We start from the raw sequence: 17979 nt of genomic DNA, 5'->3' as shown, positions 1-17979 counted from the left end.
ATAGTATAAAGTCAAGGTAAATTCGCCACCCATACGTGGGAAATTACAGATACAGAGTAGCACATGAAGCGTGTACAGGTTTAGAAAATTCCAGACCGCTTGATCACAGAGCAGTCTGGTGCAGCTGCAGCGCCCTCTGCTGGCCACAATGAGCTAACGCGCCTCCAATACGGTCCTGATGCTGCAGGATGCTGATGGAAGAGACAGAGGGTGTTATGTGTATCTAAAGCGGGTCTGCTGCCGTTTTACCGGCTTCGTCTCTGTGGCGCAATGGAATAGCGCGCTGGACTTCTAATCCAGAGGCTCCGGGTTCGAGTCCCGGCAGAGATGTAGTAGCACAGACGCTAAGATTGGGAGCGGCTTTCTTTTGGTCATCATCATCACATGATGATGAAACGGAATCAGAATCAGCTTAGATGGTGAAGGCTGAATCTTTCATGAAGCAGATGAGAACAACACGATCTGGGTTACTTGAAGTGATAAACTTATCTATTAATGTGGGAATGACCTGAGCCATATCCACTGAACAGGTAAAAATATTTTTCAATAATTAATCTGTGTATGGATACACTTCAAAAAAAAAAAAAAAGGTACTACATGTATTAGAATATATAATATAAAGGTATTACTATACCTCTCATTGTCACTCGGGTGGAATCCTCAAGGGTACTCATTATGAACATTTAGTATGTATCTTTTACCTAGAAACGTGCGTGTGGTGTATCTTTTAAGATTTATTCCGTAAACTAATTAAGATCCATTTATGAAGCTGACCGTAAATCATCCTCTATGTCCAGGTGAAAGAAACATATTAAAGGTGCAAATTAGGACTGTATTTCTGTGCATCAGGATAATAATAATAATAAGAAGAAGAAGCAGAAGAAGAAGAACAAGAACAAGATGTTCACACATATTTCAATTCAATTCAACAAGCTTAATTGGTATGACCATATATATTTGTACAGTATCAGTGGCGTGCCCAGACCTCTGCTGGGGCAGGGGCGGAAGGACAAAATAGGGCATTTAAAAACTAATAAATTAAAATTAAAAAAGAATTATTACTTTAATGTACATAACCAAATGCATTTTTTTTTTACAGTATTTTAATATGTGTATGAAATAAATCACCTGTATTTATAGCAGTACTTGTCTGTCTGTTGTGTTTTTAAACATTTGAATGATTTCCTCATTGTTAATTGGAATGTCACACTCAATTGAGAGTAGCGGTAGGTCAGAGAGCCTCTCTTCATTACATAGACTTCAGAGTCTGGATTTCACAATTTTTAAATTTGAAAATGACTGTTCAACTGTAGATATGGAGGCAGATCATGCGGCATATATTTTTAGAAGGTGAGAAAGAAAAGGGAAAACAGTCTCAATCTCAGTGACTTTTAGGCATTTGAGCATTTCCTGGACATTCCTTTGGGGCATGAGTAGGATGCATGAAATACTAAGTTCTGTGAAGACCTGGGAGATGATAATATTACTAAATATTTAGCCTATATTATTTTACCAACCAAAACAGTGAGAATCAAGAAGGTAATCATCTTGAATTCATGTTCAGTTATGTTGATGTTGTAAATTTTATGTTTGTATTATATGGATGAACGTGCTAGCTATCATAAGATCAAAGATATCAATGCTTGACATGTTAGAGAGCTGGACTTGGACTTAGATTTCATTTCGCTTAGATGTATTTCCCCAATATACCATAAAACCTAAAATCATTAAAAAAGTGTCATTAAATAAAACTAATACTCACTAGTAACTAATACTTAAATAAGCACATGAGGTCATGCTAAACTATGCTACAGTCATTGAATGCTTTTGGATAAAAACAAATTAAATGTCATTGTCAGAAATGCGGCAGCAATCGAGTTACACTTTTATCATAATGAATTAAAAAGAACTTGCATGCTGCCGCATTCACCACGTTTACAATAGCATGTAGTATACCTGGAAATGTTCGGCTCTTGAAGTAATTTGATACTCTTGAAGTAATACCACTCCACCTCCGCCTACAGTTCCGCCTCCACCTAATACTCCACTTCTGCCTACTGCTCCACCTCTGCCTAATGCTCCACCTCCACCTACCACTCTAACTACATCTAATGCTCCACCTCCACCTACCGCTACACCTCTGCCTAATGCTCCACCTCCATCTACTTCTCCACCTCCGTCTAATGCTCCACCTCCATCTACCGCTCCACCTACATCTAATGCTCCACCTCTACCGCTCCACCTACATCTAATGCTCCACCTCTACCGCTCCACCTACATCTAATGCTCCACCTCCGCCTACCGCTCCACCTCCACCTAATGCCTAATGCTACACCTCCGTCTACAGTTCCACCTCCACCTAATACTCCACTTCTGCCTACTGCTCCACCTCCGTCTAATGCTCCACCTCTGCCTACCATCTTTGGGTGGGTTACTCACTACCCCTCAGATACTTACTGTCCGGCTAAAACATAGCTCTCCTTTATTTTTCCTAACAGAATGGGCAATTTGTCAGTTTTATTTATTAAGACTATTTCTGTTTAAATCTGGACTCTGCAATACTGAAACTTGTCTAAACATTTTCACTATATTGCTCTGATGTGTTCGGTGTACGTTTTTCCACCAGAGGACGCAATGCAATTACTTATCCAGAGGAACTGCTCCCAGTCGTAGGGAGATAAACTATTAAAGCGCTAGTGTCCATTTGTGAGTGCATGTCTTCTAGTAGCCTATATAATAAATCCTTAGTGGCAAGTTTGTGAACTTCAAAAACATTTCTTCAATAAAACCTATACATCACTAGTTTATGTGGCTGGTCTGTTCGAAATCGGGCGACATGTGACTACTTTCCACAGTGAATAAATAATCTGGGTGTCAAACAGCATCCATACTGAATAGGTTTAGTATTGCGATTTCTTTAGTATGCACGCCAAGAGATGCGCGAGGCGATTCTGAGCAGCGCGCGCAATTATTCCACCAGAAAGTAGCCTGTTTTCGTTCAGGTCCGCTTGGAGACTGGGGTTGTCGCCGTGGATAGAGAGGGAGGGAGGAAGGTATAGAGGGAGGACGGGGTAAAAGAAACGAAAAGACGAAAGAGGAGGGGGCACCGCTTCTGACGCCAGTGATACAGAGAGAGAGAGAGAGAGAGAGATGCGAGGAATGTGGCGCTAATGAGAAAACGTAGCGCAACGCAGGAGCAGGAGGGAAAAAAGAAGGAAAAGAATAGTTTGATGAGGAGAAAGATAGAGAAAGACCGACACTCAGCAAACACGCATGGAAAGGATTGCTATTAAGCGTTATTGGCAGAGCCGTGCGGGGATTTTCTGACGCTCCTCATGCGGAGATTTGAGCTTGCGGATTCGTCTCGGCTCGGTTGAACCATGCAGGGGCTTCTGCAGCTTCTCCTGAGTCTGGCGCTCACTTCTCACACGGGTAAGAGCCTGAACTTCATCACCGACGCGGCTTCATTTATCTTTATCAGCAAGACATTCTTTTTTAGTGTGCGGATGCTTCAAGTGGAAGAGGTACAAGTTGCCGTGTGAAACATCCTGACCCGCTTTTCGTTTGAACAGGGCTGTCCTTCTAGTAAATGCTGTCCGTGTATACTACACAGCTATAAGACACATGATGACCTTTAGTGTGCAGTGTGTGAATTAACTGTAATGAGGCTAGGTGCAGGATGAGGCAATGATGGGGTTGCATTTCCCCTCAAATGATGCTTTCATCACAAGCATACTAATTGAGTGTGAGGTTTAATGTGTGTGTGTGTGTGCGTGCGCGCGCGTGTGTCAGTCACGTGCGTGATGTCATTGCCCTGCAGTTAAATTAGCCTACCTTGGTTTAGGCTACCTGGGTGGTGGGGGAGGGGAGGGGAGGGGGTAGATGAATAAGACAACTCGTGGGCATGACCCAGATTGTAACTTTTAAACCCAAAGGCAAGATAGGGTCCTTCCCCCTCCCCAAACCACAACCCTTCAAACGAGTTGCTAGGCTCGAATGTAAAACCATGACCTGTTCAAGTACAACATCTTCAACCACATATTACAGTACTAAATACGGATATGGCTGCGTAATGTTTTGACATACTATTTAGTACGGTACTATGTCTCGTTTTTGCAGAGACGCATTCAGCCCATTGGCTGAATCCCAAGCACCTCCCTACGCCCTACATAACTCCACTACCTAGTGCACTGTTTGTCCAGAGGACTGATTTGGGCTCCAGTCTACTTTAGTGGAGAGAGAGAGAGAGAGAGAGAGAGACAGACAGACAGAGAGCGAGCAGGTACAACAGGGCCCTCCATCATGGGTGAGGGGCGTGATTTAGCTAGTCCCAGTAAGGTAAGGCAGATGATGTAATCCATTCTTCTAAGTAAAATCAGGTCAAATCCTCTTAAAAGCTCAGGATCGAGCCCACCAGAAACTAATCAATAAAGCTTTACCTACTATTCATTCAGAAACAATTTCCTCTGCATTACTTCCAGTAAGAGAGACGCTCAAGAATACATATTCCCTGTTTTTTTTCCCACTTCACAACAATAGAACTTTATATGATTAAAGCGCTGGAGATTATCCCGTAACCATTCCACAACCATGAAGCATAATAATAATACAGTAAGCATTCATCTCTTTTTACAGCTGCTTCGTATGGGTATAATATTCTCTTTTGTCCTAAGACACAACATTCATTTATTCATTCATCTTCAGTAAGAGCTTTATCCTAGGCAGTGTTTCAGGAACATGGGGCATGAGGCAGGAATACGCCCTGGATGGGATGCCATCACAGGGCACCATGCACACACACACACACACATTCACACACTCAATCAGAACTAGGGGCAGTTTAGCACAGTCCAGATTCTGGTACGTTTTTGGGAGGTGGGAGTAAACCAGTTAACCCAGAGGAAATGCACATGAATACAAGGAGAACATGTGAAACTCCATACAGATAATAACTCGGATTGATCTCTGTTATTTGGGATCAAACATTATGAAATAACCATATCTCAGCCCTATAGAAATTCCATTAACAGGTAAACTTTCCCACAAATCCTGCATCTGTATTATTACTATAATTATTCATAATTACACTTGACAGGTATGACAGATATGATTGTGCCTGTCACCACACGGAAAGATGCAGAATCAGTTCCCATAGTGCCAAAAATAAACTGGCACTTACAAACTGTTATAAATTGTCATTTTATGTTTGTCTGGGTGTAATCATGTTGGTGTAATTTCTATTCCTGGAGTCTTTCTTGCCATCATATTGAATATTGCAGTAGCCAGTTCTGCATGGTTAGTGTTCACCTCTACCGGAACTAAGAATTTGTATAACAATAGACTCTGTGGTAGTACTTGGACATTATGTGTCTTACAGAGTATTTCACAAAGGGAATGTTATATTTGTTTGTAGAACTTGCTCCTAGTTTTATTTCATGTGGTGTAATCCTACACAGCTGCTCATGAAAATAAATCACACTCATTCCAGTCTCTGGACACTATTTTTTGAGGCACTGTGTCATCTGTCCATCCCACCTTTCCCGAGCTTAAACCTTGGCCAAGTCCTTGCCCTTCATGATTGCCAGATCAATTCTCAACTTGTCTGTCTCACAGATTTTGGTGATAAATATGGATGTATTGAATGACTAACTCGTCTTATTTTGCCCTTCCTCTTTTTGGACAATTAACAAAGATGTCAAAATATGGCTTTAGATATATCTATGTATATCTATGATGTTTACAATTATGTAGGATTATGGGGAAAAGCCGTGTTTTTGTCTCTCTCTTACCAGCACTATGAGGGTGCTTCTCACCCTGAAGTTAGTAGTTTAGTCATTTGCAATAAATCCTCATTGATGCACTGGCACCAGCAGTGAGTGGGTGTGCCCATGCACGCGTGTTTGTCTGCATATAAAGGTACAGCTCTAAGAAAAGGGGCCCTGGAGACAGGTGGGCTAAGTCGAGAGGTCGTTTTGACAAAGATGAGTTTTTTTTCGGGGGTAGCTGGGGGATGGGAATGAAAAGAGCGACTGTGGGAGCATGTGAAGGAGAGGAGGGGAGTGGTTTAGGCCATAGGAGGAGAAAGGCATTATTACTCATGCCTGACTGCTCTCACATGGGGGATGGTTTTGCCCCCTTTCTCTGTGTCTCTCGATCTTCTCTTTTGCAATGAATGTCATGGGGAGAAAAGTTCAAAGGCTAGGCTTGAGTGAGAATCTTTGAACCCCTTCCCCCTTTTTCAGACATGTTCTTTTTCAGCCATGGAAATCGGTTTGAACTTTTTTGACATGCCATGGCCATTTCATACAAACCGCTGGTCCTTCATTCAGGTCGCCATCAGCCTTTGTCTGTCTTTTTCTTTCTCTTTGATTAAGTTTTTTAATCTCTATTTCTGTTGCCTCTTCTACTCGTTTGCTTTTTCCAGAAAGAGTTGGGAAAGAGAAGTCTTGTTCTGGCGCCCGGTCTGCTTTTCATTCTTGCTCTCTTCCTCACTTGCTCGGTCCGCTCATTTTTCCCTTCTCCCTCTTTCCATCCCCCAGTTCGTTTTTCCCCTTCCTTGTCTCTAATAAGTTCCAGATGTGTTTCTTGCATTCCTTTAGTCAGAGCTGAGGGGGAGGGGTCACTGAAGAGGAGACGGAGAGGAGAGAAGCATGGAGGGCGAGGGGTAAGAGCGAGCGGGAGAGAGATGCATTAAAAGAGAGCAGCACTTAATGAAGAGACACTGTTCTGCTGACACTTTGCTGAGAGTCTCCTCTGTCATGTGTGTGCATACACGTATCTGTGTGTGCATGTATGTCTGTTAGATTTTTTTTTTATTTTTGGACTCCTCTCCCATTGGTAGCCCCCCTACCCCCACCGCAATGGAATGTGGCTGATGATGGTGATGTCATTTCTCATTCTCTGAACTTTTCAAGTCGGGGAGGGCTGCTAGACCAAACTGTCCAATCAGCTAGCCTGCAGGGGCAGAAAAAGTTGCGCAGTCCTGGACCCAGCTAGCCAGCCAACAATAAAGGCATTGTAACTGCACATCCAATGAGGTCGCCGTGAGCCAAAATATCATGCAGTTAGATGGCTGACCAATCAACCACTAATGGAACATTGTGCATTGTACTGATTTTAAGATCTCAGTCGCAAACTGTAGAGATGCCTGGAGACACTAAGTTGTCTGGCTCAATGAGACTTTAATGACTTTCAGCTTGTTACTCATGGTCAAGAAACTTAGTCACCACAGTTACTCATGTATTTATGCAGAGGTGAATTCCACAAATGTGTGTAGGGGATTTCTTTCTTTAAAATGATTATTGTTTTTTCTTTTGTACAAATTCACAGTTTTGTGTCTTTACTTCATTTGGTATGAGGGATGTTTGTCCATACATATACACATGTGCACACACATACACACAGGCAATCTTTGCTTCTTGATATTTATTTGGAGCGCGTGCTGTTTAGTGCTCTGGGCGGATATCTGTAAGTTATTATCTAATACTTTATGTCTCGGTCCATTTGGCGTTGGCCGTTTAGTTTTCCCATGCTGACCCTTGAGGTTGCCATGACCACACTGTGTGTATATTGTGTCAAGGTTTCTGCAGTGGCCATGGCAACAACAGCCTCTGCAGTGGCTCACGTGAATAAGCGACATTAAAATCGACGAGGAGAGAGAGTGCGAAGCGGAGAGGAACACGGTAACGGCGAAGAGCAAAAAAATGGGGAACGAGGGGAAATTGCCGAGAAATAATTTTCATTCCCTCCCGTTTCAAATAGATCTGTTTCTATAGCAACGGCTGGGCTGCGTGGATAGAGGGACAAAGAATGAGAAGCAAGGGACGAAGAGAAAGAAGGATCGAGAGAGAAAGGGGACGAGAGAAGAGAGTGCGTGTATGTGATGGTAATCCAGGGAGGAAAGGGGGAATGAGAATGTGAGGTAGAGATGAAATGGTGAAAGGACATAGGAATTGAGGTCTATTTTTCCTTTTTCTCTGGGATGGGAAGGTGTATAGAGGGATGGAAAAAGTGAGAGAGAAAGTCATAGAGGAAAAGCGATGGCCAAAGCTGCAGACAAAAGGAGATAACTGGAGGAAAATTGTTGCAGAGAGAGTAAGAAAAAATATATGCATTTCTTTCTAGCAACCGGTTCGAGTGGTGAGGTTTAGTGTCCCGTTATCTTGGTCAAAGATTATAATCTTTCTAAAGGTTGCACTTTTTTGTAACAAAATGCAGTAATACAGTTGGTTTGTTGGGGGAAAATAAATAAGCGAGTGAGGTGACCTATGATGTCAGACTACTGGAAGCGCAGAGCTGAAAAAAAGGAAAATGAGATAGAAGGTGCTAATGAGTGAAGGTGTAGAGAGACGCAAATAATCATGATGGGGTGCATAAAAAAAAAGAGAGCGGTACATTTTTTCCTCACATGCACCCTCAAAAAAAACTTTTTTCGTACTTTTTCACCTACGTCAGCTGTTGCTATGGTGATGGAACACTGCAAACGGTGCAAAAACTCAATATTAGCTGGTGAAGAGCAAGAGAGAGAGGGATAGATGATAGAAGGGATAATTATGAAGGTATTGTCAAAATGGTTATACGGTATTATTAGTGTGCAGACATTAAAGATAAGGTATCAAACAGAAACAAAAGGATGATGGGCTATAAATGTTTAAACAGAATACAACAGCTATGATTGCGGCGCTATAGTCAGCCTACAGTGTTTAGGTACAGTATGAATGTAAAGCAGTAGAGTTTGTCCTCACTGTAATACGTAGCATCTTGAGCAGAGCAGGTGACGTATACGTTGAGCAGACACTCCTTTGTTGTCTGAGAGTGGATAGTGTAAGTCACACAGCTGTCTAATCTTGAGTACTGGCCAGAAAGGGCAATTGAGGAATTAGCACACTCCTTCATTAGTCAGTGTAACAACAGGGCTGCAGCAGTCATTTGCATTCATTTATTTTAGTGCCTGGTTTATCCAGTGAAGTCCATTTCATTAGATGTTCACATTGTCTGTTATTAAGACTGCAGATGGATTGTGTATTACGTGTAACGAAGATATAAAGAAGTGATTTCTGCAGAACTGTTTCTTCACATTACAGCTGTACAAGTGCACCATTATCGTTACCCCAAACAAAATCACATTTTCTTGGATCAGTTTAATTGTAAAGCATTAAACGAAGAACTGTGCCCTTTTCCGATGATAGGCGGCTCCGAGTCAATTTTATCTCCTCCCCTGGTAGGGGCTATTTTTGGATGACATCATCGCTTTTGCTCTTTGTGCCATTCTGATGCATATTCATAAACCAGCACATTAGTGGAAAGAGGTCTAAAGAACTGTACTCAAGTAAAAGCACTTTTACAACGAATTGAATAAAGAGGAAACAAAATGATACCCTTGAGACACAATATAAATACCCAGAAAAATCCGTTAGAAAATTAAAGGCAAAGCCGATTCCAAATTATACTTCACTGTGCAAAAGTCTTAAATTTTTTTAAAAAAATATCATTTCTGTCTTACATGCTTATTTGATGCCTACTATATAAATGTAAGTAGAAAAAGATACGGTTTCTACTGTGTCAGTATAAAAAAACATCCAAATGTTATTATTTATGTTATAAGTTCAGTATTACAGAGATCTTTTTTTGTATAGTGTTAAATAAAGGACCACTTTTATGATTAAAACATCATCAAGGCTGCCTGGGATTTTACTTAAAGATAAAGAAGGACTGTAACTCTCCAGGGTTTCCTTAGGAAACTGCACAACAGTGTACCTCAGGGATTATTAAAGTGTACCTAAGTGAAATTATGAATTCATTTAATGTTTTATTAGCTATTTTGATGTGTACAGCACAATATAGTCATTTCATTTCATTATTTCTGAAGGCATCCTGGTTTTACAGAATTTCTCTAGATGTACTTAGGTGTTAATAATGCACAGTAATGTAATTCTGCAGCTGTTATAGCAGGTATTAAACAAAGATGTGTTAATATGCATTGTGAGATTCCAGTAAATTATTACTATACCACAGTTTAAGCTTAATAAATTGTGTTATTTTGCAAAAAGGAAAAAAAAAAAAAACTAAACTAATTATCTAGTGTAGAGTCTACTGTAGGCATATTTCCCAAGCATTTTGGGTCTTCATTACACTGATATTTTATTAGGATTAAAGCTGCTTAATACTACTTTATTTGGAGAGTTTAGCAAATTGCATGCCTGCTGAATGGAATTTTAGTCTTAAAACCACTTTGAAACGATTATAAACAAAAACGCCTACAAATGAAGGAAGACAGGACATCAGTCTGCTATTCAGGGAGAATATTTCCACTAACAAGAAAGCATTTAATTTTTTAAAGAATTCATGAGGCATAAATATAGTTAGCCAGTAAATGCGTTCAAGCCCGGGATGTGTAAATCTGTGAAACATTTCTTGTTCGTCCATCATTACAGCATGCTTCAGTTTATTCATATCTCATCGAAATCTAGCCCTGGAAAATGTTGAGGCTATTGTGATCTTTGCCACATACTATTAAACGTACGAATTATGCATGAAAGTCGTTTTGATTCTCTAAGTAATTAGAAGCTGTTAAATGTTTGATGACTCCAATTTATGATGCTGAGCATATTTGAGGTCAGGTGAATTATTCAGCTTCAGATTGAATGTAAATAACGATTAATAGCAACTGAGGAAAGTGGAGAAAGTGTGGTGAGGCTGATTACTGACAGACAGATGTGAACATTTTCCCCATGATTGATTTTCCGATATAGCAGTTAGAGATGCTCTAGTTTTATTGGAGCGCTTAAGAAATCACAAGACTCCTACCATTTATCTTCTAATATTGACTCTGATGCATGATTGTAATAAACTTGAGTGTCCTGAAGTTGTAGAGATAGTCATGAGAAAGGAGAGGCAACATCACTGTTGTCTGAGGTTGGTTCAGAGTTCAGAGAAATCATCGGTGTGGAACGTGAGACGTGCTTTATGGTAATGCGTGACTTTTCAAATTCTCCTCCCTGTGTTAGATTGAATTAGGCGGACATATTCCTGAGGCGAACTAACACAGGGAGGGGAGAGCGAGAGCAAAGAAATCCAACACCACAGATAATGTGCATGTCCTGTCAAAATGTGTTAGATCATATCATATTAATTATAGCGCATCATTAATTAAAAGGTAATTGCATGCAAAGAAAAACATGTTGAAATGTAATGATCAATGCTTTAACTGATGGGAGACATTTTTGGTCATAATCTGATATTTAGCGTGACAAAAAAAATCTTGATAAATGTTATTAGTGCCTGTAATATAGCATGAAGTCAACATTTCAGGCCACTGAGTAAATGTAGCCTTTTACGCACATGTGGTTCTGTTCACATTAAGATTTTGGGTAGACGAGCAACATTGCTGAAATGGCATTCCATCGAAAAAGCCATCTAATGTCCCTATTATTTCCTTTGTATTGAACTAAGGCCTCCTCCACATGTATGGATATTCATTTTTTTGCTGCATTTTGGCCTTCTGTACACATGAAAACCGAACTGAAAATGAAATGGCCTTCAAAGTGGAGAGAAAATTCCATTTTCACGGATTTCGTGTGGATAGGAAAAAATATGTTTTTGAAAAACACCACAGCGTCAACCTTTGCATGCCCATTGTGGTTTTGCATGTGCTATGCATGTGCTAAGAGTCCGTTTATCGTGGCTCCTGACCAGCATGTTACTTTGTTGTCTGTAATTTCATATTTGATAATCCATCCATTTTCTATACCGCTTGTCCTGCATGGGGTCATGGGGAGCCTGGAGCCTATCCCATGGGACTCGGGGGCACAAGGCAGGGGACACACTGTATTAGGTGCCAACCCATCGAAGGGTACAATCGCACACACTACAATTTAGAGATGCTAGGTAGCCTACAACGCATGTCGTGAGGTGTCAAAATATGCTATAAGCTGTACTGCTCCTGAATCCATTGCTTTGACAGTATAAACCATACAGCAACAACATTTTTTTGATAAGACCCAAATGCAACAATGTAACAAAGCTTAAGCAGTAGTTTCACCTCATCATCAGGCAATTTCAAAAATACCTGTATATATGCCATATGGCTAAAAGTTCTTCCCCAAACTGTAACTGTTGCCACAAAGTTGGAAGCACACAGTTGTACAGGATGTCATTATATTCTGTAGCATTATAGTTTCCCTTCACTGGAATTAAGAGGCCCAAACATGTTCCAGCATGATGAAACCCCTGTGCACTAATCAAGGTCTATACTGTAAAGACACAGTTTGCCAAGGTTGGTGTAGAAGAACTTGCGTGGACTACACCGAGCCCTGACCTCAACCCCACTGAACACCTTTAGGATGAACTAGAACATTGACTGTACTTCAGGCCTCCTCTCCTGACATCAGTCCCTGACCTCACTAATGCTCTAGTGACTAATGAGCAAATCCACACAGCCACGCTCCAAAATCTAGTGGAAAGCCTTCCCAGAAGAGTGGAGGTTATTATAACAGCAAAGGGGTGCTAAATCTTGAGTGGGAACTTGTCATGGATGTCATGGTCAGGCCTTATGTGAATGGGGCCTGATGAGCACGGTTCAAATTCATGGAAGGTGTTAATATATTCCTATAAATTCCACACATGCAACCAGTGTCACTAACATTGAGAGCAGCAATAGACCAACATGCATATTTTTCCCTTTCTGCTCTAAAGACACTTTTTGGGTTAAATGTGGATGTACATGTAATTGAACATAGTGTGTGGTAGTTTGCCCAAGGTTTACGACTCTGGTTCACACCAGCAATTCTGGTAAACTGGATTATATATACTGGATATAAAGACCACCCTCGGTGATCACAGATGATAGGTTGTTTTCTCGGATTGGTCAAGTGATGTGTGTTTCGCTCTGGTGTGGTGTGTAAATGTGGTCAGAGTTGTGTTTGTGCGACTGAGGTTGAAGTGTGTTGTGACCATAGATTTTCTGTGGTCAGGGCACTGGCAGTGTGTCGCAGGCTACTGCTGGTACCCAGGGATCAGTGACTCAAGAAAATCAGGACACTCTAAATTTGTCACTGCTGCATAACCCACATAATGAAAACTATAGGCCTACAAGTCCTCTCTCTCTCTCGTTGTCTCTCTCGCTGTCTCTGCTTACATGAAATCTATTATATTGTTTAAAACATAATTTATGCATCTTATCTTTTACTGTTTACCACCCTGTTACCTCTGTCTCATCAATAATTCATGCATAGATTAAAACACATCCACAAAGCCTTTCAGCACGGTATGGAAAAAACATGACCCAGTACAGAGCTAGTGCTATGCACAAATCATTCATTATTGATATGCCAATTCATTACTCTTGTTCATTCATCATTGTTTTCCAAGTCTATTTAACTGAAATAACTGAATTCACTGTAAGAAATATTGCACTGTCACGCAACCTTTCAAGAATACAGTCTCAGTAGCATTTGAGTTATTCCACTGGGTTCATATGAACATTTTACGCATTATTATGACCCTTTTTTTAACACTAACTTATTATTTTTTGGAAGTAATAGTGATGATAATTGATTGAATACTACATTGCATTGTAAATGATATGCTACATTTGATTTGAGTGTCTTAAGCAAATGATGGGCGTTGGAATGTTTTTGTATGCTCCTCAGACGAATCGTCAGTTTAAATCCCGACACTGATTTGAATAGCTATCTGTGGTCAGGAGTCCGAGAGAGAGAAATAGGCCCTGCTTTCTGGGTGGAAGGGATTGTTTTCTCCCTGTCAATCGGAGCAGTATTAGCAAATTGTGGAAGATGGCAGTTAGCAATTTTCTCTTCGTGTATTCAGCTTTGCTGTGATGTAGCAGTTTCAAGTGGCTAGCTTCACATTACTTGGAGGAAGCATCTATTAGTCCTCATTCTTCCCTGTTTGGTAGCCGTTTTGTCATATGGGAGAACTAGTTAGTGGGTGGGAATTGCCAAATGACCAAATCTGGGGGGAGGAATGGAATGTTTTTGTATTACATTTGGATTTTTGTATATTTTTGGAATGGATCGTTATATTTGATGTGTCATTTACTTTACCAACTCCAGAAACTATAATGTTAAAGTGCGCAGACCTTTATTACTAGGGAAAATGTAATAAAATAGTGAGGTCATTGGGGTCAGCAGAAGAGCTAGGACTGCTCCACAAAACACTGTGATAACTGTTTTCAGGCCTAAAAAACACATAAAAAACCCCCAAACTGATTTTACATGTAGTATATAGGCTTCTTGCTTAGATCACAAGAAGCTGAATGGAGCCATCAGACCGAGTGCAGAAAAATGTTTCGTTGTGCCAAGTTCAAGTGAGCTTTGATACAAATTCACGACCCTAAAAGTGTGACCGAAAACACAAGAGCTAGCCTTGCTCTCTTTTGCAACAACACAGAACAACACAGACAGAAAGAGTCAAAATACATATACGGGTACAATGCAGATAGCAACATCAATGATGCATGAGCATTACATACAAAACCCCCTGAAAATGCAGTAATGTCTATGTGATTTAGTACAAATCCACAAATGTAAAGTTTCTTGTGTTTTTATTAAGAACGTCCTCCTTGTCGAATTCCTTTTTTTGTCATTTAACTTTATTTATTGTTATTGTAACAGGGATGATTGTAACATGTAATTGGTAGTTTATTAACCCTACTGGAGAAATTCAGTAGAGTAACAAGAAATGTTAAAACAAAAAATTATGTACAAATATAAATGTACAAACAAAACAAAAATAATCCCAACTGCTGTTTTCTACAGCTGTTTTTTTAATAAGCCATATTTTAGCCTGTTAATCAATGATATTAATAATTTACTATTTAAAAATTCCTTTTTTTGCAGCCCTAACTATAACATTGATGAATTAGTTGTAGTAGATCATTCATAAATATATTTTATACAGGTATATGAACACATTTTCAATGAGGTGGGTTAGTGTACATATGTAGGATTTCATGACAAATGATTTATGGTAAGATCAGTACCGCATGCAAAGGCCATTCCACTGTACTGTTATTACAGATCCTGTGCACATTATGAAATATCTTCACATATTATTTCCAGCTTAAGAGATTTCATCATGCTATGTGCAGGAAATTCTGTGTTCTAATCAATTAGAAATGCACAGATACTACTTTTTTCCATTTATCATGTGACACCAATTTAAAGTGGACACATCTTAAAGTGTCCATAGTGTATGAATGGGTGTGTGTATGTGATTGTGCCCTGCCAGGGTGTACCCCACCTTGTACCCAATGCTCCCTGGGATAGGGTCCAGGTTCCCTACAACCCTGTAGGATAAGCGGTATAGAAAATGGACGGATCGATGGATGTGTATCACTACACTCAGAGGCATGTTTGCAATATGGTTCAAGATCATTTATGTCCTGAATTTACGTACAAGACTGTATCTTGTCGGTCGACATATTGCATGTTCACAGCTTCAAATATTCCAATGGATCAGATTGGAAAATATGTCAAATCTGGTCTGATACTGAGCCAGAGTTTCTGGCCATACTCAATAGTGGCTTGGAACGTCTCAATAGTGTATTTTCCACATAAAAGATTATAGCACTAGAGAGAGAGAGGGTGGGAGAGACACATAGGGTCAATGTGGGACAGTTGGGCATATGCCAGTTGTTAAGAAAGTGAGAGAGATGGGGACCTACAGAGGAATGCTGGAGGGATGAGGGGAAAAAAGAGGGAGAGAGTGGACTAGAGGGTTGCTATTTAATGTGATAAATGGGTTGTGACAGCGTGACTCCAAACCCCCTCCGACCAGAGAGCAAGGCACGGAAATAGAAAGCAGCATTGGGTTTAGAAAATAGTAAAGAAAAAAAAGAGTGTGGGTAAAGCAGATGAAACACACGATAAGACAGACGGAGTGTCTTTATTCTTTTTAATGCCTTTCCAAACTATTGACAGTGACTTGGTTTTTGTAGCATTACAGATGACAGTAGGGAATCCTCTAAGTGGCAGAAGGAAGGCAGAAAGAAAGCAAGGAAGAAAGGATGAGGAGTCAGAATAGCACTGAGTCTGCAAGGAGGGAAAAATGCAAGGGGGGAAATCTGAGTCCTTTTACTACATTCTTGATATGGGGCCAATTAAAGATGCAGAGTATGAAAGAAAGCTCTCATTGTGACTGGATTCTTCGAGTTCAGGCTGAAGTTTCGTGGGAGTCTTGAATATCTTGTTGCTTGTTGTGAAGAAGGAGAAACCAAGGTGGATATCATGTTCTGTGGTTTAGGAAATGTGTATGGAATGTGGTATCGAGGGACAGTTTCGTCAGTCCAGCCCTTCAGATAACTATACTGGGCTACATTCGCCCTCCAAAGCTTTTAGATATGATTCAGTTATGACAGGTCAGTAATCAGGTTTGTAATTTAGTAGTAGTAGCAGTTACTTCTATGTAGCCAAGTAGCATTGCAGACTGAACAGAGGTATGTAAAAGCATTGCGCTTATCTGTAAGCAGACTTTTAAATCTGTGTCTGTAATATCTTAAAGTGGTAGTTTGTCATTTTTAGAGGCAACTGCTCCATGCGAGGCAAATTGAAGTCTCAAAGAATACTTTGGCATGACTTTTGATTTCCCCTCAACCATTTCTCTTTGTTAAAACTACGTTAGTTTCTTTTTACAGAAAGGGAGCAGGGCTGGGCTGGGGGCAGAGCTTATTTCCAGGTCACAAAATTCTAAACCAGTGGTCACCAACCCTCTTCCTTGAGATCTATCTCCCTGCAGCCAAAATCTAACATCATCTGTTTTAGTTTATCAAGAACTTCTCAAGGCAACGATTAGATGGCCAGGTGGGCACATTTATGGTTGGGGCTAAAGTCTTCAGGACCGTAGATCTCCAGGAACACGGTTGGTGACCACTGATCTGTACGTAAAGCTGAAATGAGGAAGCTATAACCGCAATAATGTAACAGTTTTTCTAGGGTATCTGAAATTATTATTATTATTATTATTATTATTATTATTATTATTTATTAATATTATTAAAAAAAAAGCATTTTCAACCTTACAAACTGCATTTTTAAACATTGCAGATCCCTCTTCTGTGAATTCCTCTGAAGTGGCATTTGAAAGTGGAATGCACATTATATCCAAATACGTCAATTACAATCTAGGCTGTTCCTTAATTACTTACATAGTAAACGTTTACAGTTTTGACTGACATCGGATTTGTTTCATACAGTCGTACTGCAGGCTAGTTAAACTCCCATTATGTGATACTGATATATCTCACTATGGCAAAGTCTCATCGACTGTCTGTATCTCTTAAAGTTTCGTCTAGTGCAGTTTCCTTACTCAGCGAAGCACACTAGGTTCTTAAAAGCAGCATTAATATGTGTGTTAATATAACAGCAGGAGTTGAATTCTTGTGCTTAAATGTCTATGTGCGAAGAAATGTTTACTATTTGTGTATGTGTATGTGTGTATTTAGATATGTAGAGAGGATAGGAATATCTGAGTGTTTTGACCGTTTGGGGACGTTTGGCTGGTCCTTATGAGGAAAACTGCATTTTAACAAACATTGTAGCTTTTATTTTGAAACAAAACAAATTTTCCTTTTGGATACTGAGGTTAAGATTAGGTTTAGATTTAGGTGTAGAATAGATTAATTAACTGCATTAATATATATGTCAATGCTATGTCCTCAAAAAAATTGTAAGACAAGCGTGTATGTGTGTGTGTGTGTGTGTGTGTGTGTGTGTGTAAGACTAATAGTGATTGAGTATTAACAATGCAGTTCTTTGTTGCAGTGTGGATGGCCCGGTTCTCTCAGGAGCCAGCAGATCAGTCGGTGGTTCTGGGTCAAAGAGTGGTCCTGTCCTGCGTGGTCTTCAATTACTCAGGCATTGTGCAGTGGACCAAGGATGGGCTGGCTTTAGGCATTGGAGAAGACCTTCGAGGTTGGTCGTATAGTCATATATTTCTCTCTCTTTCTCTCTCTCTCTCTCT

At 40.1% G+C, this 17979-nt stretch overlaps 1 protein-coding gene and 1 non-coding gene across 3 annotated transcripts in view; both read left to right on the top strand.

The window, feature by feature from the left end:
• The first annotated feature begins 256 nt into the window (after positions 1-256).
• Positions 257-330, top strand: trnar-ucu (transfer RNA arginine (anticodon UCU)). Its single transcript has one exon. It is a non-coding gene; the product is annotated as a tRNA-Arg (tRNA).
• A 2697-nt stretch (positions 331-3027) lies between these two features.
• kirrel1a (kirre like nephrin family adhesion molecule 1a) overlaps positions 3028-17979 on the top strand; it is a 31939-nt gene continuing 16987 nt past the window's right edge. Inside the window, exons 1-2 of one of the 2 annotated variants that reach the window (XM_017472164.3) lie at positions 3028-3432; positions 17781-17930. In XM_017472164.3, the coding sequence (XP_017327653.1) occupies positions 3381-3432; positions 17781-17930 (202 nt within the window). In that variant the 5' untranslated portion in view covers positions 3028-3380. The remainder of the gene's footprint in view (positions 3433-17780; positions 17931-17979) is intronic. The other variant, XM_017472165.3, reaches the window with a different exon arrangement.

Source organism: Ictalurus punctatus, chromosome 7 (assembly GCF_001660625.3).
Source record: "Ictalurus punctatus breed USDA103 chromosome 7, Coco_2.0, whole genome shotgun sequence".
Lineage (NCBI taxonomy): Eukaryota > Metazoa > Chordata > Actinopteri > Siluriformes > Ictaluridae > Ictalurus > Ictalurus punctatus.
Note: the sequence above shows the minus strand (reverse complement) of the source record. Positions and strands in the feature narration are given on the sequence as shown.